Source organism: Lolium rigidum, chromosome 2, assembly GCF_022539505.1.
Source record: "Lolium rigidum isolate FL_2022 chromosome 2, APGP_CSIRO_Lrig_0.1, whole genome shotgun sequence".
In the NCBI taxonomy this organism is placed as follows: Eukaryota; Viridiplantae; Streptophyta; class Magnoliopsida; order Poales; family Poaceae; genus Lolium; species Lolium rigidum.
The window spans coordinates 276436261-276459305 of NC_061509.1; the positions used below are offsets into that span (position 1 = coordinate 276436261).

At 44.9% G+C, this 23045-nt stretch overlaps 1 protein-coding gene across 1 annotated transcript in view; it reads left to right on the forward strand.

Annotated features, from left to right (window-relative positions):
* Positions 1–1945: 1945 nt before the first annotated feature.
* Positions 1946–23045, forward strand: part of LOC124690998 (putative F-box/FBD/LRR-repeat protein At5g56810) — a 23493-nt gene continuing 2393 nt past the window's right edge. Inside the window, exon 1 of the mRNA XM_047224298.1 lies at positions 1946–2113. Coding sequence (XP_047080254.1) covers positions 1946–2113 — 168 coding nt within the window. The remainder of the gene's footprint in view (positions 2114–23045) is intronic.

Genomic DNA, 23045 nt, shown 5'->3' on the forward strand with positions numbered 1-23045 from the left:
TACTTTTGGTCGTGAGCTCAAAATAGCAGCACGGTACCGTGAAAAGTACTCTTGCTACTGTAGCAAAAAAACTACTGTACCGTGAAAAAACCCAACGTTGTGGGCCAAAGCAAATCCAGGTCCAGCGAGTACTCGTCCTATACCTCAGCTCAACCAATCGGTGCCTTCTGGCCAATCTTCAATTGGCTGTTGGTCCACATGGGACCATGAAGCTCACTCCACAAGGGCAACCTATACAATGCGCAGTGCACCTGTGAGTCTGTGACTTTTTTTTTTTGCAAAATCTCCTACTAGATATAGCAACAATTCTAATGTTGATTGGAGGCGAGCCTTTTTATACTAGCACTAGCAAATGAGTACTTGTTTCTTAAGTTTTAATAACACCTACAAAAACATGCTAAGATACAAAATCAGTAAAGTTAGATACACAATAAAATATATTTTCATACCATATCTATGAAAATATAATACTAGTTGTTGATAGATTCTTCTAACCGTTTAGCCAAATTTTACATTGTTTGACTTTTCAAAAAAAAACTTATTCATTGGAACGGACAGTAGTACTCCCCAATACCGTTTTACTAGGATAATAATATGTATTTCTAGAAAACAATAACTACTAATTTGGTCAACAAAATATTAGATATATACCATAAAGATTACTATATCATTGGATTCATATTAAAAAAGTTTTCAATGATATAATTTTTTATGTTACATATCTTATGTATTGTTGATCAAACCATTGGTCAAACTATTTTCTTGAGATGTGTATCACCCAAATAAATCGGAACCAACGGACTAGAAAATTGTGTTGCTAAGGGTGTGTTTGGATTGCTACCAAATTATACCCTACCATTTTTTTGGTCATGACCAAAAGATTGGTTGTTGTTTGGATAGTTGCCAATTTTTTTGGCTTGCCAATGCTCCACTACCAACTTTAGTTCAATTTTTTAGCCAATGTTGATTAACTTGTGAGCAAAGAATAGCTCAACCAAAATATTGGCTAGCCAAAATTTTGGTGGGACAATCTTGAGCATAAACCAAACACATCTTAAGTAAAGATAAATGGTATAATAGATACAAAATAGTTGTCCGTTATTTTCTAAGAGTTCATCCAATATCTAAGGAAATATAACTTCCATTTCTCCGTTTTATCTCCTCCACTCCAAGTAAGTAATATTTTTGATGTGCCAACCGTACGAAAAGGCACCCACTGCCGGTAAAATTCAGCCCGATGAATTTTGTTAGAGTATCTCCAACACACGCGGCAAAAGACGCGCGCTAAATAAACCGCCAGTTTGGCGCGCGCAGGAGCCCGTGCGGACCTCCAGCTGGCGCGCGAAAAAGGCGAGTGCGCTAAAAGATTTGTCGTGCCCGCGCTCTTGCGCTATCCCCGCGAGAAAGTTTTCGCTTCGGCTGACGCGCGCGCTATAAATGCCACGCGGCGCGCGCACGCAAGCGCTCGGAAACTTTACCGCCCGCGTGTCGCCATCGCTCTGCCTCCCACGTCGCACCCGCGCCGCCGCTCCGCCTCCGCCGACGCGATGCCTCCCCGCCGCCGCTCCTCCAATGGCTATTGCAGCGTTCGCGCGCGGCCAAGCGGCCTCGTCGACGCGGAGATCCGCTCCGGCGACGAGCGCATCCGCCTCGGCACGTTCGACACGGCGACGAGGCGACACGCGCCTACGACACCGTCGCATTGCACCTCGACCGCTCCCGCCGCACGATGAATTTCCACGATGTGTGGACGCGGGAGCAGGCAGAAGCGCTCGCGCCGCCGCCGGCGGCTGTCATGCGCGAGGAGCAGCGGCGCTAGCTCGAGCAGCGGCTCGTGATTGCAGAGAACGACAAGCGCCTCCGCCTCGAATGGGTGCGGCACTTCCCGGAGGACGTCGCCGCGGAGGAGGCCTTCTACGCGAGGAAGGAGGAGGATAAGGCGGCGATGGCGGCGGCGAAGAAGGCGGATCGCGACGAGCGCCAGGCGAAGTCGGCGGCGAGGAAGGCGGAGAGGGCGGAGAAGGCCGCGAGGAGGGCGGAGAGGAAGAAAAACGGCGCCAGCCCATCGACGATCATCCTCTCCTCCTCCTCCTTCGAGTGGACATCCATTCCGGTGTCTGACACCACCCACTCGTCGGACTGGGACTCGGAGTAGATTAGGGTAGTTTTCTAATATATTTTGTACCAAATGTCGCTTGTATTACGAACTTTCTAATATATTTCGTATTTTTAGTTAATTTTTCCTGTTTTGTTTGATCTATTTCGTACCAAAAACGATCGAACATGATACCCATTATTTTAAGTGAAGAAAGGCTTATTCACTTTTCGAAACATTGCAATGTAAGATGGGATCTTTGCCTTTTACTTATCTCGGACTGCCCCTCAGGATCATTAAACCTTCCATGGAGCATTTCCTCCCCATTGTCCAAAGAACACAAGCAAGATTAGGAGGGATGGCTGATTTTTTAAACTATGGAGGGAAGCTACAATTGGTTAAATCTGTATTAGCTTCCATGCCAGTTTTCTTCATGTGTTGCTTTGATGTTCCAGTGGCCATAAAGGAGCAAGTAGTAAAATATATGAGACATTGTCTGTGGAGAAAGAAAAATAATGATGTTCAAGCAAATGGATCAGCTCTTGTTGCATGGAAGAAAATCTGGAGACCTAAAGAACAAGGTGGTTTGGGAGTACTAAATTTGGAAATTCAAAATAAGGCCCTTATGCTGAAGAATCTGCACACTTTTTTTAACAATCATGACATTCCTGGGGTACACCTGGTCAGGGAGTCTTATTACTCAGGTGGCAATTTACCCACAAATAACATGGGAGCATCTTTCTGGTGGAGAGCACATCTCAAATTATTGGACCTTTACAAGGCTATGGCTAGATGTAATATTGGAAATGGTAAAACTGCTAATTTCTGGACAGATCTGTGGGAAGACAATTGCATGCACCAAAAATTTCCTCATCTAGTGACTTTTGCCAAACATACTGACTGGTCTGTTGAAAGAGTGATTCATACTGAATATCTTGAGGACCTTTTTCACTTACCCCTTGATGCGCGTAGATGTACACGTCCGTTGGGAACCCCAAGAGGAAGGTATGATGCACACAGTGGCAAGTTTTCCCTCAGAAAGAAACCAAGGTTTAATCGAACCAGGAGGAGCCAAGAAGCACGTTGAAGGTTGATGGTGGCGAAATGTGATGCGGCGCAACACCAGGGATTCCGGCGCCAACGTGGAACCCGCACAACACAACCAAAGTACTTTGCCCCAACGAAACAAGTGAGGTTGTCAATCTCACCGGCTTGCCGTAACAAAGGATTAACCGTATTGTGTGGAAGATGATTGTTTGCGAAGAAAATAGTAAAGAACAATTGCAGTAGATTGTATGCGATGTAAAGAATAGGACCGGGGTCCACAGTTCACTAGAGGTGTCTCTCCCATAAGATAAAAGCATGTTGGGTGAACAAATTATAGTCGGGCAATTGACAAATAGAAAAGGGCATAACAATGCATATACATGATATGATAAATATAGTGAGATTTAATTGGGCATTACGACAAAGTACATAGACGGCCATCCAGCATGCATCTATGCCTAAAAAGTCCACCTTCAGGTTATCATCCGAACCCCTTCCAGTATTAAGTTGCAAGCAACATACAATTGCATTAAGTATGGTGCGTAATGTAATCAACAACTACATCCTTAGACATAGCATCAATGTTTTATCCCTAGTGGCAACAACACATCCACAACCTTAGAACTTTCTGTCACTGTCCCAGATATCAATGGAGGCATGAACCCACTATCGAGCATAAATACTCCCTCTTGGAGTAAGAGCAAAAACTTGGCCAGAGCCTCTACTAATAACGGAGAGCATGCAAGATCATAAACAACACATAAGTAATAGATTGATAATCACCATAACATAGTATTCTCTATCCATCGGATCCCGACAAACACAACATATAGTATTACGTGATAGATGATCTTGATCATGTTAGGCAGCTCACAAGATCCAACAATGAAGCACATAAGGAGAAGACGACCATCTAGCTACTGCTATGGACCCATAGTCCAGGGGTGAACTACTCACTCATCACTCCGGAGGCGATCATGGCGATGAAGAGTCCTCCGGGAGATGATTCCCCTCTCCAACAGGGTGCCGGAGGCGATCTCCTGAATCCCCCGAGATGGGATTCGCGGCGGCGGCGTCTCTGGTAGGTTTTCCGTATCGTGGCTCTCGGTACAGGGGGTTTCGCGGCGGAGGCTTTAAGTAGGCGGAAGGGCAACGCGGGGGGCCACACGAGGGCCCCACACACCAGGGCCGCGCGGCCAAGCCCTAGGCCGCGCCGCCCTAGTGTGGCGGCGCCTCGTGGCCCCACTTCCTTTCCCCTTCGGTCTTCCGGAAGCTTCGTGCAAAAATAGGACCCCGGGCGTTGATTTCGTCCAATTCCGAGAATATTTCCTTACTAGGATTTCCGAAACCAAAAACAGCAGAAACAAAGAACTCGGCTCTTTGGCATCTTGTTAATAGGTTAGTGCCGGAAAATGCGTAAATACGACATATAATGTGTATAAAACATGTAGATATCATCAATAATGTAGCATGGAACATAAGAAATTATCGATACGTCGGAGACGTATCAGCATCCCCAATCTTAGTTCTGCTCGTCCCGAGCAGTGCAAACGATAACAAGGATAATTTCGGAGTGACATGCCATCATAATCTTGATCATACTATTGTAAACATATGTAATGAATGCAGCGATCAAAACAATGGTAATGACATGAGTAAACAAATGAATCATAAAGCAAAGACTTTTCATGAATAGTACTTCAAGACAAGCATCAATAAGTCTTGCATAAGAGTTAACTCATAAAGCAATAAATCAAAGTAAAGGTATTGAAGCAACACAAAGGAAGATTAAGTTTCAGCGGTTGCTTTCAACTTATAACATGTATATCTCATGGATATTGTCAATGTAAAGTAATATAACAAGTGCAATATGCAAGTATGTAGGAATCAATGCACAGTTCACACAAGTGTTTGCTTCTTGAGGTGGAGAGAGATAGGTAAACTGACTCAACAATAAAAGTAAAAGAAAGGTCCTTCAAAGAGGAAAGCATCGATTGCTATATTTGTGCTAGAGCTTTTATTTTGAAAACATGAAACAATTTTGTCAACGGTAGTAATAAAGCATATGAGTTATGTAAATTATATCTTACAAGTTGCAAGCCTCATGCATAGTATACTAATAGTGCCCGCACCTTGTCCTAATCAGCTTGGACTACCGGATCATCGCAATACACATGTTTCAACCAAGTGTCACAAATTAAGGGGTACCTCCATGCCGCCTGTACAAAGGTCTAAGGAGAAAGCTCGCATTTTGGATTTCTCGCTTTTGATTATTCTCAACTTAGACATCCATACCGGGACAACATGGACAACAGATAATGGACTCCTCTTTAATACATAAGCATGTGGCAACAATTAGTGTTCTCATATGAGATTGAGGATATATGTCCAAAACTGAAACTTCCACCATGATTCATGGCTTTAGTTAGCGGCCCAATGTTCTTCTCTAACAATATGCATGCTCCAACCATTAAGGTGGTAGATCTCTCTTACTTCAGACAAGACGGACATGCATAGAAACTCACATGATATTCAACAAAGAATAGTTGATGGCGTCCCCAGAAGCATGGTTATCGCACAACAAGCAACTTAATAAGAGATAAAGTGCATAAGTACATATTCAATACCACAATAGTTTTTAAGGCTATTTTGTCCCATGAGCTATATATTGCAAAGATGAATGATGGAATTTTAAAGGTAGCACTCAAGCAATTTACTTTGGAATGGCGGAGAAATACCATGTAGTAGGTAGGTATGGTGGACACAAATGGCATAGTGGTTGGCTCAAGGATTTTGGATGCATGAGAAGTATTCCCTCTCGATACAAGGCTTAGGCTAGCAAGGTTATTTGAAGCAAACTCAAGGATGAACCGGTGCAGCAAAACTCACATAAAAGACATATTGTAAACATTATAAGACTCTACACCGTCTTCCTTGTTGTTCAAAACTCAATACTAGAAATTATCTAGACCTTAGAGAGACCAAATATGCAAACCAAATTTTAGCAAGCTCTATGTATTTCTTCATTAATGGGTGCAAAGTATATGATGCAAGAGCTTAAACATGAGCACAACAATTGCCAAGTATCACATTATCAAAGACATTTTAGAATTACTACATGTAGCATTTCCCGATTCCAACCATATAACAATTTAACGAAGAAGTTTCAACCTTCGCCTTGAATATTATGAGTAAAGCCTAAGGACATATTTGTCCATATGCAACAGCGGAGAGTGTCTCTCTCCCACACAGTGAATGCTAGGATCCATTTTATCCAAACAAAAACAAAAACAAAACAAACCGACGCTCCAAGTAAAGAACATAAGATGTGACTGAATAAAAATATAGTTTCGGGGAGGAACCCGATGATGTTGTCGATGAAGAAGGGGATGCCTTGGGCATCCCCAAGCTTAGACGCTTGAGTCTTCTTAAAATATGCAGGGATGAACCACGGGGCATCCCCAAGCTTAGAGCTTTCACTCCTCTTGATCATAGTATATCATACTCCTCTCTTGACCCTTGAAAACTTCCTTCACACCAAACTTCAAGCAAACTCATTAGAGGGTTAGTGCACAATTAAAAATTCACATATTCAGAGGTGACACAATCATTCTTAACACTTCTGGACATTGCACAAAGCTACTGGACATTAATGGATCAAAGAAATTCATCCAACATAGCAAATACAGCAATGCGAAATAAAAGGCAGAATCTGTCAAAAACAGAACAGTCCGTAAAGACGAACCTGAAAGGGGCACTAGACTTGCTCAAATGAAAAAACTCAAAACTAATGAAAGTTGCGTACATATCTGAGGATCACGCTCATAATTTTGCAGATGTTTTAGAATTTTCTACAGAGACTTATGCCAGAATTCGTGATAGACAGCAATGCTGTTTCTGCGCAGCGATCCCAAATATAACATCAACTTTAGCATAGAAACTTTACTTGGCACAAAAACATGATAAGGAGAGGTTGCTACAGTAGTAAACAACTTCCAAGACTCAAATATAAAACAAAGTACTATAGTAAAAACATGGGTTGTCTCCCATAAGCGCTTTTCTTTAACGCCTTTCAGCTAGGCGCAGAAAGTGTAAATCAAGTAACATCAAGAGTAGAAGCATCAACATTATTTTTCTTGCAAACACAACTTGTTGCAGAGGGTACTTTAGGTGCTCCATTATCTAAATTTTCTATGGTGGTGCTAGGGGTTTTAGCAATTTTAGGCCTATAATAATTCTTTTGTTTAGGCACTTTAGAGGCATACATGAATTTTTGCTCTTTACCCACATAAGCTTTCTCATTATACTTGAGAGAAGAAAAGGTTGAACCCAAGGTTCCCATAGCTTTTTCAAGTTCATCAATCCTATTGGTTTGATTATCCTGGACAACACAAGTTCCTAGGGCACTAATCCTTTCATCAATTCCTCCTAAGGATTTATCAAGTTCATCAGTTTTATCCAATAACATTTCCAATTTAGTTTCAATACTTGGAAAATTTTTCTCTATGGTTTCCAATTTTTTCATAACATCCTCAAGAGAGATTTCAATTTTAACTTCATTAACAGGTGGTATTCCAACTAGACTCTCAATGATGCAACTAGCTTATAAAGCGGGAGTACCTAGGAAATTACCTCCTGAAAGAGTATCAAGAACATACCTATTCCAACTAGATAAACCAACATAAAAGTTCCTAAGAAGGATAGTGGTGGAGTGTTTCTTAATGCACCTATGATGAGCATTACTAATTCTGTACCAAGCATCTTTAAAACTTTCTCCACCTTGTTGCTTAAAAGAACGAACTTCAACTTCGGGATTACTCATGATAACAGTAATAAAATGAACTAGGCAAATAAAGTAAAGACAAGTAACTAACTTTTTTGTGTTTTGATATAGAGAGCAAGACAAGTAAATAAAGTAAAACTAGCAACTAATTTTTTTGTGTTTTGTTTAGGTGCAGCAAACAAAGTAGTAAATAAAATAAAGCAAGACAAAAACAAAGTAAAGAGATTGGGAAGTGGAGACTCCCCTTGCAGGCAGTGTCTTGATCTCCCCGGCAACGGCGCCGAGAAAACGAGGCTTGATGCGCGTAGATGTACACGTCCGTTGGGAACCCCAAGAGGAAGGTATGATGCGCACGGTGGCAAGTTTTCCCTCAGAAAGAAACCAAGGTTTAATCGAACCGAGGAGGAGCCAAGAAGCACGTTGAAGGTTGATGGTGGCGAAATGTGATGCGGCGCAACACCGGGGATTCCGACGCCAACGTGGAACCTGCACAACACAACCAAAGTACTTTGCCCCAACGAAACAAGTGAGGTTGTCAATCTCACCGGCTTGCTGTAACAAAGGATTAACCGTATTGTGTGGAAGATGATTGTTTGCGAAGAAAATAGTAAAGAACAATTGCGATAGATTGTATGCGATGTAAAGAATAGGACCGGGGTCCACAGTTCACTAGAGGTGTCTCTCCCATAAGATAAAAGCATGTTGGGTGAACAAATTACAGTCGGGAAATTGACAAATAGAAAAGGGCATAACAATGCATATACATGATATGATAAATATAGTGAGATTTAATTGGGCATTACGACAAAGTACATAGACCGCCATCCAGCATGCATCTATGCCTAAAAAGTCCACCTTCGAGGTTATCATCCGAACCCCTTCCAAGTATTAAGTTGCAAGCAACGGACAATTGCATTAAGTATGGTGCGTAATGTAATCAACAACTACATCCTTAGACATAGCATCAATGTTTTATTCCTAGTGGCAACAAGACATCCACAACCTTAGAACTTTCATCGCACTGTCCCGGATATCAATGGAGGCATGAACCCACTATCGAGCATAAATACTCCCTCTTGGAGTTAAGAGCAAAAACTTGGCCAGAGCCTGTACTAATAACAGAGAGCATGCAAGATCATAAACAACACATAAGTAATAGATTGGTAATCACCATAACATAGTATTCTCTATCCATCGGATCCCGACAAACACAACATATAGTATTACAGATAGATGATCTTGATCATGTTAGGCAGCTCACAAGATCCAACAATGAAGCACATAAGGAGAAGACGACCATCTAGCTACTGCTATGGACCCATAGTCCAGGGGTGAAATACTCACTCATCACTCCGGAGGCGATCATGGCGATGAAGAGTCCTCCGGGAGATGATTCCCCTCTCCGACAGGGTGCCGGAGGCGATCTCCTGAATCCCCCGAGATGGGATTCGCGGCGGCGGCGTCTCTGGAAGGTTTTCCGTATCGTGGCTCTCGGTACAGGGGGTTTCGCGATGGAGGCTTTAAGTAGGCGGAAGGGCAACGCGGGGGGCCACACGAGGGCCCCACACACCAGGGCCGCGCGGCCAAGCCCTAGGCCGCGCCGCCCTAGTGTGGCGGCGCCTCGTGGCCCCACTTCCTTTCCCCTTCGGTCTTCTGGAAGCTTCGTGCAAAAATAGGACCCTGGGCGTTGATTTCGTCCAATTTCGAGAATATTTCCTTACTAGGATTTCTGAAACCAAAAACAGCAGAAAACGACAGAATCGGCTCTTTGGCATCTTGTTAATAGGTTAGTGCCGGAAAATGTGTAAATACGACATATAATGTGTATAAAACATGTAGATATCATCAATAATGTAGCATGGAACATAAGAAATTATCGATACGTCGGAGACGTATCACCCCTCTCACAACAAGCCTTTGGAGAATTTCAGAACCTTGAAGTAGTCTGTCAAAATGCTCTTACAGTGGTACAGGAAGGAAATTCAGATAATTGTCTTACATCTGGGGAAATGCAGAATTCTCTTCCCAGAAAGCATATAAAGCTATGATGGGCTTCTCTCCAGCTCCTAAGATATTCTCCATATTATGGAAATCTTCATGCCAAGCAAAACATAAATTCTTCTTCTGGTTTCTACTGCATGACAGACTAAACACAAGAAACTTACTGAGAAGGTTGCAATCATATCAGTGTGTCATTGAAAGTTGTAATGAGGAAGAAACTCTAGTACACTTATTCTGGGCCTCCTCTTTTGCAAAGAAATGCTGGGACTTCATATGTCCACAGAGAGATAGAGGTTTATCTATTCTTGAAGCGCTTGAAGATATGAGATTTAAAATGAAGTTGCCTTTTGCCATGGAAGTCTTAATTTTGGCACCATGGGGAATTTGGATAGTCAGAAACAACAAAATATTCAAATATCAAAATGCTGAGTTCAATAACTGGAAAGCAATATTTCTTCAAGAACTGAGGTTGCTAGTGCATAGAATGAAAAAGAAGCATGTAAATTCATTCAAAGAATAATCTTTAAGTTATTTTTTGTTTTTGTTTTTGTTTTTAGGTTTTCCTTCTTTTGAGAGTTTCTCACTCTCTCCCTTTGTAATTTTGAACGCTTTTATATTAATTTAATAAAAATTGCAGGGGGCTTTTGCCCACTGTTTTCATTCAAAAAAAACGATCGAAATAGTTGTTTGCGCCGCGCTGCGCGCTGCAAAATACAGCGTCCGGCGGACGATCATTTTACGCGCCAGAGCACGCGCTGCATCGTCCGGCGGGGGAAAATTAGATCAGCGCGCGGAAAACGTTAACAACGCGTTCGCAGCAACCTATAGCGCGTCAATTTTTAGTGCGGTTGGAGATGCTGTTAGGAAACACAAGTCAATGTGCAGTGGTGGAGATATAGTAGTGTGTCATGTAGGACTTGGAGGGTAGAAGTAGAACCGTACACTAGTGGAAAAAAAGGGCTTTTGTGACGGGTCGTAAGGGCCTTTTGTCGCGGGCGACCATCCGCGACAACAAAGGCGTGACAAAAGGTCCACCTTTTGTCGCGGGTCGCTTACCACCCGCGACATATGGTCCACCACGTGGCAGGCGCGGGGCGCGCAGAGGACAGCCCCTTTTGTCGCGGGCGGTATTACCACCCGCGACAAACGGACCTCTACGTGGTGCGCGCAGAACGCTGCTGCTTTACGGTTTGAGGGGTGCAGCACCCCCCCCCCCGCCACCCCCCCTTTATTTCATCTTTTCATTTCAAAATAAAAGTTGCATATATTTGTACGCTACTACAAGTTGTACACGTTCATTCATTATATATAGATTGAGCAAACAAATATTGGAAGCAAAAGTCGATCTATTCTATATTCCCCTTACACATATACATGGAGCTCACGACTACCGGGACTAAAGCCCGTCGTTTCGAGAGGGAGAGCGCCTATTTGGACTAAACAAACCGTTGTTGTCTATTACTTCTCTAATCAAAAGTCCCGCCACTTCCTCCGCTATTCCTAGTAGGTGTTTCTTTGGTTGGAGCGTGTCCCGCATGAATTCGACCTATATAAGAAAATGAGATGAATATGACTGTATCAATCTTGATAACGAAATATTGACGATAATAAATTAAAGCTGTGAATGTTATTGCTTACGTTGAATTTATTATTGTTGTGCTTCTCAGTGGTTAACATGCGAATGGACTCGCAAAAGTAGTATCCACATAGATTCGTCCCCTGTGGCTGCTGGGCGCACGGTACAGGAGTAAATGTTATTCTCTCTTCCCAGGTACCCGGAGTAATGTTCCTGAAAGCTCTCCAAGCCCTGCCAGGCAAAAGAATGATTGAATGAGTGGATAATTAATTGATATCTCACGAAAGATATAGTGCGGCAATGATTGAAATTACGTGTGGAGCAACTTCTGCAAGTCGCGGAACCCATCCAGGCCTCTACTCATTGGGTCCCTACCTTCGACTATTCCCTTATCAACTTGAATGTCTAGGAGAATCCAGTGGAAGCTGCACATGTTTATGTATATACGTCAGGAATTACACTTAACATCGAGTAAGAAAAATTGAATGTGCATAACAGATCATTAAGACTCTCACTCGTAGTTGTAAGGAAACAGTATTGAATCACAGAAATGTTGCTCCCTCAAAAACCTTAGTAGGTTTCCCCTCGTTTCTTCACCTTTATGCTTTACCATTTCATGATGTACTTTATCTGGGTCAACAAACCCAATATTGATAATATTATTAATTTTGCATTCACTGATCTTCAGTCTGCATAAGAGAACACATAAGATATAATGAGTATATGCAATGAAAATGAACATGAACATGAACTTAATGAACATGAACTTATATATATGTAGTTAACAACTTACAAGCAATAGCAACTCATGAGAGATTTGTCGAGGGCTTCTAAATTGAATAACTGCCAGAGTTCATTCATCTCAATATGGATCTCCTCCTTTCGGTACTAATATTCATATGGGATTTTCGCCACGATGTAACTTATGTTCTCCTTGCATGCATCAAGGTACCACTGATGCAAATTCCGCATATGCGTTGGCAGTTTATGCAGCCGCTCTCTGCTGACCAAGTCGGCCCCGTAGACAAATTTAGGAGCTATATCAGCAGTGGGTAGTGCAGCATCTGCGGCACCCAGCAAATCCTCCACGGTACAGCCAACTTGAGCCGCTAGGTTTGCAGCTTCTTCCATATTGATACCACCACCATGTTCCAGGTACACCTTGGGAACATCAAACACTTTGAGTGGTGGGATCGAATGTTTGGCCTGTTCTTCGAGCTGGGGAACTTCCTTTCTTTTTTTGCCTTTTGTCGTTTGCTTGGCCTTGAGGGGTGCACTTGTTGAACTTGATTTCTTCCCGGCTACACTTCTAGCTGATGATTTGCTCGTGCTAGCACTATCCTTCTTAGCAGTACCCTTGTCATCAATTACCCTCGCAAGTGTGCGTGTATAGTCATCCTTCTTCTCGTGTAAGTCATATTGCGATGGTGTGTTCAGAAAAGAAAGAGCATATGCTTTTTGCTTCTCGGTGTATGGCTCTGGCGCTGGAGGTTTTGGCTTATGAAGCTGTTCATACGTGTGTTTATTAACAATGGCCTCATTTTCCTCGACAGTACGATCGTAAGGACGGGGGGAGGAACCTTTGGTACTCTTGGGAGTGGCGACAGCTTGCGGACAGGACTCCTGAAACGCTTCCGGTTGGGTGCATTCCGAGTCTTAGTGGGCGCAGGCGGCGGCGCTGGAGATGGAGATGGACTACGGATGTCGTGGTCGACGTCGTACCCATGGGGTGATGGTGGCGACATGTGATCAGTCGGGGGAGTTGATGGTGGCCTGCGATTAGTTGGAGGAGGTGATGGTGACCTGGGACGACTAGTACTAGGGGCTACCCAGCCTGGAAGCTTGATGTTTTTCTTTTGCCAAAGAATGATTTCTCCCAGTACGTCTCCGCGTGTATCACCACCATCACCTCCAGGGATTTCGAGCTGCAATGTCCCCCACGATGGTACAACTGAATCCACCCCGACACGAGCATAGCCAGATGGAATCTTATTGCCATGCCATGTTGCCGGCTCACCTTCAGCTCCAAGTGCAGGTAAGACATAGCCGACCGCCACCTTAACAGATAAGTTCCTGAACACGTCATGGAGATCACAAGGTGTTTGCTCCTTGATTCCATCCACTGGGTCGCCAGGACCGCCATCTATCATCCGTAAAGGCGGGGCCTCCGAGTCGGCCATGCTGCTGTCTCACCGCTGAGATATGTCGACGGTATTATCTGGCTGGCACTATCCTTTTAGTTCATTAATCTCCCGCTGCTGCTGCTGAATCTCCCGCTGCTGCTGGTCAAGTTGGCGTTGGAACTCGGCCATCCGGTCATTCTGCACCTCCAGCTCGCGTTTTTTTTTGCTCTCGCTCGGCTTCTATAAGTCTCTGCGTCATCCGGAAACCCAAGCGACTACGGAACACTAGGGCCGAAGCCTCTTGTTCATCCTCCCTTCTCAGGATTACCGAGTGACATGGGCATACCCTTCGGGTACCCATTATTAGTATACCCGGCTCGGCCCAATATGGAGAAGACCCAATATGGAGAAGGCCCAACAAGGAAACCCGAAGAAGTAGTCGACTAGGACTCTTGTAAAACCCTAGGCTGGTTGCATATATAAAGCTAGCCAGGGCACCCGAAATAAGGAGGCCAAGATATAGACATAGAGATAGACAACATAGCTACGCCGATGGCGGCATCCTTGTAAACACATCTATGATCATATAGTGGATTGCTAGCAGCATGTAGGGATCCTCCACCGAGGGGACCCGAAGCTGGGTACGTCGTGTGCCTAATCTCGTTCCCGGAATCTCCATCGTCGCTATTCTCGAAACCCAAGTCTACAATACGTAGGCATTGGCGAGGTGATCCCTCGACAATTGGCGCCGACCGTGGGGATATGCGACGACTGGATTTTGTCATCCGGGCGAGATCCGTCGAGTTCGTCATCAACAATGTCCAAATCACATCCGGGCGAACAGTCTACTTCAACTTCACGGAATTCATCATCAACAATGGCAGCCAGATCGCATCTGGCGAAGATCTTCTTCATGTCGTTTGAGCGAGCAGTCTTTTCGCGGGAGCATCAAGGAAAAAGAAAGGAAAAAAAATTTCGCCTAGATCGGATCAGAGAAGATCACGTACTTTATTGGTACCGTGATTCACCCAGCGGCACGGCAGCGATTTCAAGAAAAAAAAAAAAGAAGAGCAAAGAGGGACGATCGAGCTGCTAGCTACAGCTAACTCAACCGTGCAGCAAGACTCGAGGAAAAAAGAGCCGGCTTGGATCAGGCCACGATCAATCATGAGTTGAAGATGAGATTGGAAGAGACGTTTCGCATTGGTCCAACAGCTTCTACGACGGGGTACGTTATTTTTCTCCGTGGCACGAATTCGCCAGCGTGCCCTCACCATCGCGAGCTCGTCATCCGGCAAAAATAATCAGGTGCTATATTTCTAATTAAACTACTATTCATGAAATTTATTTAGTCAAAAAAAAAATCGGCTCGTACTATTATTTGCGTGCGGGATCTTTGCGTCGTAATATAACTGCAGATCGGAACAAGCTTCGACAGCGTCGCCGCGCACAGTCGCCACACTCGAGGGCTCGCTTGTTGCATCACGGACTCGACATATTCGGGAGCTCACCCGTCGTAGATCCGCCACATCGGATGCATCTTCTTCATCGACTAGTACCGGCCAGGCTTCGCGTGATTACATCGACTGCATCTGCCACACGACATGCGTCCACATCGGCTCCACCGCACCCGATGAAAAAGCTAAGTGTTCCTCTTTTTCCAAAATTCACTTATTTATTTACTTTCGCCACACCCGAATACTCGGGGGCTGCACCATTGCATTATTACATCAAATTCACCCAATACCGGAGGCTACGTCATTACTTCAAATATACTCGGGTACTTGGTGAATTTATTTTCCTTCGGCTCTGGATATATCTTCTCCGGCTCAGTGGAATTATTTTCCTTCGGCTCAGTGGAATTATTTTCTCCGGCTCGGTGGAATTATTTTCCTTCGGCTCAGTGGAATTATTTTCTCCGGCTCAGTGGAATTATTTTCTTCGGCTCAGTGGAATTATTTTCTTCGACTTAGTGGATTTATCTTCTTCGGCTCAGTGGATTTATTCTCTCTGGATTACTAGATTGGTTTTCTTTGGGTTATTACTGGTTCACTTATACAATATTACCCGACGCGTTTCCGGGTCAATGGATTCATCTTCTATGGTTATTACTGGAACTATTTTCAACGGCTCAATGGATTCATCCTCTATGATATCAACGGATTCATCTTTTATGGTTATTACTGGATTCTTCGGGTCAATGGATTCATCTTCTATGGTTATTACTGGAACTATTTTCTTCGGCTCAATGGATTCATCCTCTATGATATTGGCGGATTCATCTTCAATATATGCTTCATGGTTAATGGCGTAATCTTCAATGTGGATTCATCTCAAATACTTCATCTTGGACTCATCTCCAGTGCTTCATTTTTTATGGCGTAATCTTCAATGGTTCAATCTTCAAACGAATTCATCTCCAATGGCGTAAATTTTCGGCTGATTCATATTATATTATTGTCAATGGATTCATCCTCAAATGGCTTCACCTTATATGACTCCGCAATTCCGTAAACTTCTTCCGACATCATGGCTAAACACTCGGGGGCTCGACAACAACTTCGCCCCGAGTAACAACGGTGACACGACGTCTAAGCAACAATCATGACATCACCTCAGCAACGCTCGGGGGCTCAGCTATTTCTTCATCAACAATTTCGCGGTATCTACTTTTGCTATTTGATGGTTTCTACTTTGGCGAGATTTCTTATCTACACTCGAAGATTTCATCATGCATCAGCTTCGTCGTGTCCAAAAAGCTAAGTGTTCTTTTATTCTGCACAAAGTTGATTATCATTTACTTTTGCCGCACCCGACGCTCGGGGGCTGCGCGACATATATTCACTTTATATATCATCGAATCCGAGCATCTGACACCGCATGCGAAAAAGAGAGTCAAAGAAAAGATAGAAAAAGTTTGTTTATTTATGCAGGAGAAAGCCGACGAAATTGTCTACAAAAGAGAACCCGACGAAATTGTCTACAGGGAGAACTCGACGAAATCTTCTTCAAAGTGGAACCCGACGAAATCAAAAGAGTACCCGACGAAATTGTCTTCAAGAGGGAACCCGACGAATTCAAAAGAGTACCCGACGAAATCTTGAGAGAACCCGACGAAATTTTATTCATGGAGGTCTCGACAAATTATCTCCAAGGAGGTCCCAAAGAATTGTCCTCAAAGAGGACCCGAAGAAATTTTCCTGAAGAAGGAACTCGACGAAATTTTCAACAAGGAGGAACAAAAAAAAAAAAAAAAAAAAAAAAAGTGGACAAATCTTCGGGTCCATTGACTCGTCATATTCTTCCGAGCAAGAGCATCGGTGATGAACCCGACAATATAGAAAAATCCAATATATTCGGCTATCCCATCACGCCGCGAAAAATATAGAAGAGCCCGAAAAATGGGTCATTGCATCAGCCGAACAAGGCACTCGACAATATATTCTCAGAGCGCTAAAAGTCGCGAATAATCTCTGAATGCCGCAAAACTCTGCGAAGGTAAGACCCCGGATCCGTTCTGTGTGGCGTGGCATCGCCAAAGACTGCGCTCTGCTACTTTTTTCCACATCAACAGATGTGAAGAAAAATCCTAACGGACGCGTTAGGTACCCGATAAATATGACTGGGACTCGACAGAATGGTAAGACCTTAAGCGGCACCTGTCGAAGTTTACACCAGTATCCCGAGATCATGTCCAGGGACGTGATCTTGAAGTAGGTTTTTGCGGATTGCCACTAGAGCAGTTAACTAGTACCTGATCCGTCGGATGAACTAGCCCCAACTACCATTATCCCTGTACAATATAGAGATCAATGTCAAATAAAAGTAGCAATGGCCTGGATTCGATAAAAAGAGGGGCTGCGCCAAGTTCTTTATCGAGTAGTACAACTTGAGCCTATGCCTAGGTGCAAGCACCTGCCCATAGGCTCGGGGGCTACTCTTATCGAGAGCATTGTTCACTCTCACGACAAGATACAAGAGGAAAAATTATGGGGTCGATTAAAAGCAAGTTGAGCCTACACCCAAGTGCAAACACTTGGCCGTAGCCTCGGGGCTACTCCCATCGGGAGCGCCGGTCGCGCACCCGATAGAAAAATAACTTCGACAACATCTACGACAATCAAGCTTTGTAGACTCAACTCGATTCTACGATTCGAGTGGAGCCTACTCCCATCGGGAGCCCATGGATTTCATCAAGTCCTCCAGAAATATAGTTAAGATCTTCATCGAGTAGTACAACTTGAGTCTATGCCCAAGTGCAAGCACTTGCCCATAGACTCGGGGCTACTCCCATCGGGAGCGCTGCCGCGCACCCGATAATTTCAAGAATCGTCGACATCATTTACGCTACACATGATCTACGACATGGACCTCGCCTTGTATTTCTTCGACTTCGGATATGGTTATGCTTGGAGTTTCTACGCAAGTCTTCGACTTCCCTATAAACTCGGGGCCATCGACATGGGCATACCCTTCGGGTACCCATTATTAGTATACCCGGCTCGGCCCAATATGGAGAAGACCCAATATGGAGAAGGCCCAACAAGGAAACCCGAAGAAGTAGTCGACTAGGACTCTTGTAAAACCCTAGGCTGGTTGCATATATAAAGCTAGCCGGGGCACCCGAAATAAGGAGGCCAAGATATAGACATAGAGATAGACAACATAGCTACGCCGATGGCGGCATCCTTGTAAACACATCTATGATCATATAGTGGATTGCTAGCAGCATGTAGGGATCCTCCACCGAGGGGACCCGAAGCTGGGTACGTCGTGTGCCTAATCTCGTTCCCGGAATCTCCATCGTCGCTATTCTCGAAACCCAAGTCTACAATACGTAGGCATTGGCGAGGTGATCCCTCGACACCGAGGACAAGCGTCAGCAAGTCTTTCTATCTATCGGGAGCAAACTTCAGTTTTCCCGCCTTAATATCAGCCGTCACTTGAATCCATTTTTCCCTGGGTACCTTAACCTTGTTGTCACTTTCAACAAGGTTCCCTGTCTTCATGTCATACTCACAGCCATGCCCAAGGAACCAATTTCGAGCCCTAATGTCCCATCCTTCTCGGATGGGTTCTGGAGTGATCCCATTCCGCTCCATCTCAGCCTCTTGTGCATCCCACTTAGGCATGGCTACTTCGTAGCCCCCTCGGCCTGTATGATGGTGATATTTCTTTCCGCTTGCATTCTTCTTGTTTTTCTTTGACAGGTTCACAACCTCCTCTTATTCTATGTACTTCACAAATTCTTCTCAGTTATGCTCCTGCTTCGCTAGATAGTTTTCGAATAATGGAGGCTTCTTCTCGGCCTTATAAGTTGCCCATAACCGGTTCTTATACGCCCGGAAAAGTTCCCCCATCTTCTTAAGAGCCCATTTCTTCACTAGCGCCCTCTGCTTGGCCATCTCAGACTCCGATCCCAAATCTGGCAAAGTGAAATGTGCCATGAGGTCGTAAAAAAGTGTGTCTTTGTACCTATCGGCAACCTCACTTTCGGACACATTCTTGGTCTTGTTCCATTCTCTAATAATGGTCGGGAGACGATCCCTAACCAGAACTCCGCACTGATTTTTAAATGTCACTCTGACAGCTTTGGGTGCCACCGGTTGGCCTTTCGGTGATATAGCTTCAATTGTGAAGTGGTCTTTTTTGCTCAACTTCTTTGCCGGGCCTCGTTTCTCCAACTTATCTTCGGAGGCCTAAGAGAATAAAAAATAATTAATTTATATCTATATGTACATATAGAATTCCATTAATGCCTCTAGTGATCGTATACCTCGCCATGACCGGAGCCGTCGGCTGCTCCATCACGGAGTCGTCGACTTCTCCATCACCGGAGCCGCGGGCTTCTCCATCACTGGAGCCGCCGGCTTCTCCATCACCGGAGCCGCGGTCTTCTCCATCACCGGAGCCGCGCTCTTCTCGGTCGGCTTCTGGACCATCGCGGATTATGTCCTCGAATAGGTCTTCCTGTTCCAAGTCTCGATGGATTTCGAATGGATCCATTGTTTCTACAAAAAAAAAATCGATAAGTACATGTTCTAACCCTAACCAAACCCTAACCCTAATCAAACACTAACCAAACCCTAACCCAACCCAAACCACAGATGGGGTAGGCTCAAGGAGGGGGAGGCGGCGTGGAGCAGAGAGAAGAGGGCGCGTCAGGTACAGGATCTCGACAATGCTCACGTGTTTGCGAGAGGGAGAGGGTGTCGGCGACGCGTGTTTGCGAGAGGGAGAGGGTGTCGGCGACGCGTGTTTGCGAGAGGGAGAGGGTGTCGGTTCTTTGCGAGAGGGGGAGGGTGTCGGCGACGGGTTTATGCGGGGGGGGGGGGTGTCAGCGGGTGTTTGCGAGATGGAGAGGGCCGGTGTCGGTGTCGGGTATCTATCTTATCGGAATCGAAAATTCAATCTTAAAACAACTAAATATCTTAAAACTAATTACTAAACTAAAAGTTAAAATAATTAACTAAATTGTATACAAAAAAACTTAAACTCTAAAACTTAAATTAAAACATAAACTAACTACAAAATACTTACAACAAAATACTTACAACAAAATTTGAACTAACTAATTATCTAACTACAAAATATTTACAACAAAATTTAAACTAACTAATTATCTATATATACTAAAATACTTACAAAAAACTTACAAAAAAACTTGAACTAACTAATTAACTAACTAATACAAAAAAATTTAAAAAAAGAGGGTCGGGGGCGTCGGCGGCCGGCGGTTGCTACCTGCACGCAGATGGGCGGAGGGGGCGGCCGGCACGCACAGCGACGCGGCGCGCGCGGCGGGGCGCGCACGGCACAGGCGGCGGCGCGGTGGCGGGGCAGCACGGCAAAGGGCAGCGACGCGGCGGACTGGGCGGCAGAGAAATCGAGGAGGCCGACGCGCGCGCGGCAGAGGCGCGGAAGGTGGCGGGGGCGGCGGCCGGAGGCGCAGAGGTGGCGGGAGCGGCGCCGGAGGAGCTCGAGGCGGCGGTGGCGGGACAATCCGGCAGCCTGGCGGCGCAAATTTGTCTAGGGTTGGCCTCCGGGTGTCGCGGGTGCTGGCTCCGCCCGCGACGCTAAGCTTTATACCTACCCCCTTTTGTCGCGGGTGGTGGCACGACCCACGATAAAAGGGGGGTCTTTTATCGCGGGCCGTGGCACGACCCGTGACAAAATGGGGTGGGCGCTGATCCGCGGGGGTGGGCGCTGATCCGCGGCATCTGCATCCAACGGCTCCGGCCGTTTGAATCCAACGGCCTGGAGCCGTTGGACGCGGATCAGCCCCTGGTTGTGTTTTTCTTTTCTGTTTTATAAATAAACCCTTATTTATATATTTTAACTTAATAAAAACTATTATTTCAATAACTTTTAAATTGTAACTCAAATAGAAAAGTTTTATATATGAAAATTGATCAGAAAAATCCAATGAACATGAATATGACATCCATATAACTATTTGCATCTCGCATCATATCAAACATTGATAGCCGTGTATGTTTCACCCCTAATGATATGCGGAGTGACACAGACTAAGGTTTCCTCGCTCCGTATAACTTTGATCCGTTTCTGTTTCTTTTCTACTGCGCACTGCCGCCGTGCCACACGTGTCGCTTCCCCGTGCCACGTGTCGTCGCCGCTTCCACGTGCCTCGCCCCACCGCTGCCGGCGTGCGACGTGTGTAGCCGTGGCTTACACGTGCCATGCCCCGCGTGCGACGTGTGTAGCCGTGGCTTCACGTGCCATGCCCCGCGTGCGCTATATAGAGCGCCGCGTGCGCGCGTAGCCACACGTCGCTGATGTCTACGGGTGCTTCTATTCTTGTAGACAGTGTTGGGCCTCCAAGAGCAGAGGTTTGTAGAACAGCAGCAAGTTTTCCCTTAAGTGGATCACCTAAGGTTTATCGAACTCAGGGAGGAAGAGGTCAAAGATATCCCTCTCAAGCAACCCTGCAACCACAAAGCAAGAAGTCTCTTGTGTCCCCAACACACCTAATACACTTGTCAGATATATAGGTGCACTAGTTCGGCGAAGAGATAGTAAAACACAGGTGGTATAGATAGTGATAATATTGCAGAAAGTAAAGATGCAGTAAAACAAGAAACAAGCGGCGCCGTAAAATAGCTTGTCGGCGTAGGAAGCAATTCTTTGTGGTGGAAACAAGGCCTAGGGATCATACTTTCACTAGTGGACACTCTCAACATTGATCACATAATAAATAAGTTCTGTTTCCTTTGTGCTACATATACTCTTGTTTGATAATGAACACCACTAATTGTGTAGGATTACACGAACCCTCAATTAATGCCGGAGTTAACAAGCTCCACAACATTCGATATTCATGTTTAAGTAACCTTAGAGTATAATAGATCTTTGCAAAATAGACCAAGTACTAACATAGCATGCACACTGTCACCATCACACTATGAAGGAGGCATAGATCACATCAATACTATCATAGCGATAATCAACTCCATAACCTACAAGAGATTATGATCATAATCTACGACAAGAACTACACGATGCACACACTGTCACCATTACACCATGCAGGAGGAATAGACTACTTTAATAACATCACATGAGTAGCACATAAACTAGTAGCGATACAAAGCACATTGCAATCATAAAGGGATATAAATAAGCACTTCACTATGCCATTCATAACAGTGAATAAGTATTCTGTGAAATATAGCCTAAGAGACCCACACGGTGCACACACTGTCACCTTTACACACGTGGGACAAGGAGTCTCCTGGAGATCACATAAGTAAAATCCACTTGACTAGCATAATGACATCTAGATTACAAGCATCATCATATGAATCTCAATCATGTAAGGCAGCTCATGAGATTATTGTATTGAAGTACATAGGAGAGAGATGAACCACATAGCTACCGGTACAGCCCCGAGCCTCGATGGAGAACTACTCCCTCCTCATGGGAGCAGCAGCGGTGACGAAGATGGCGGTGGTGTCGATGGAGGAGCCTTCCGGGGGCACTTCCCCGTCCTGGCGGCGTGCCGGAACAGAGACTTCTGTCCCCCAGATCTTGGCTTCGCGATGGCGGCGGCTCTGGAACTTTTCTCGTACCGTGGCTTATTCGTATCGGGGTTTTAGGTCAGGGAGACTTTATAGGCGAAAGGGGAGCCTCGGAAGGGCTACGGGGGGGCCAGACACCAGGCCGGCGCGCCCCCCCTCAGGTCGCGCCGCCTTAGTGTGTGGGGCCCTGATACGTCTCCAACGTACCTATAATTTCTGACGTTCCATGCTTGTTTTATGACAATACTTACATGTTTTGCTTGCACTTTATAATGTTTTTATGCATTTTCCGGAACTAACCTATTAACAAGATGCCACAGTGCCAGTTCCTGTTTTCTGCTGTTTTTGGTTCCGTAGAAAGGCTGTTCGGGCAATATTCTCG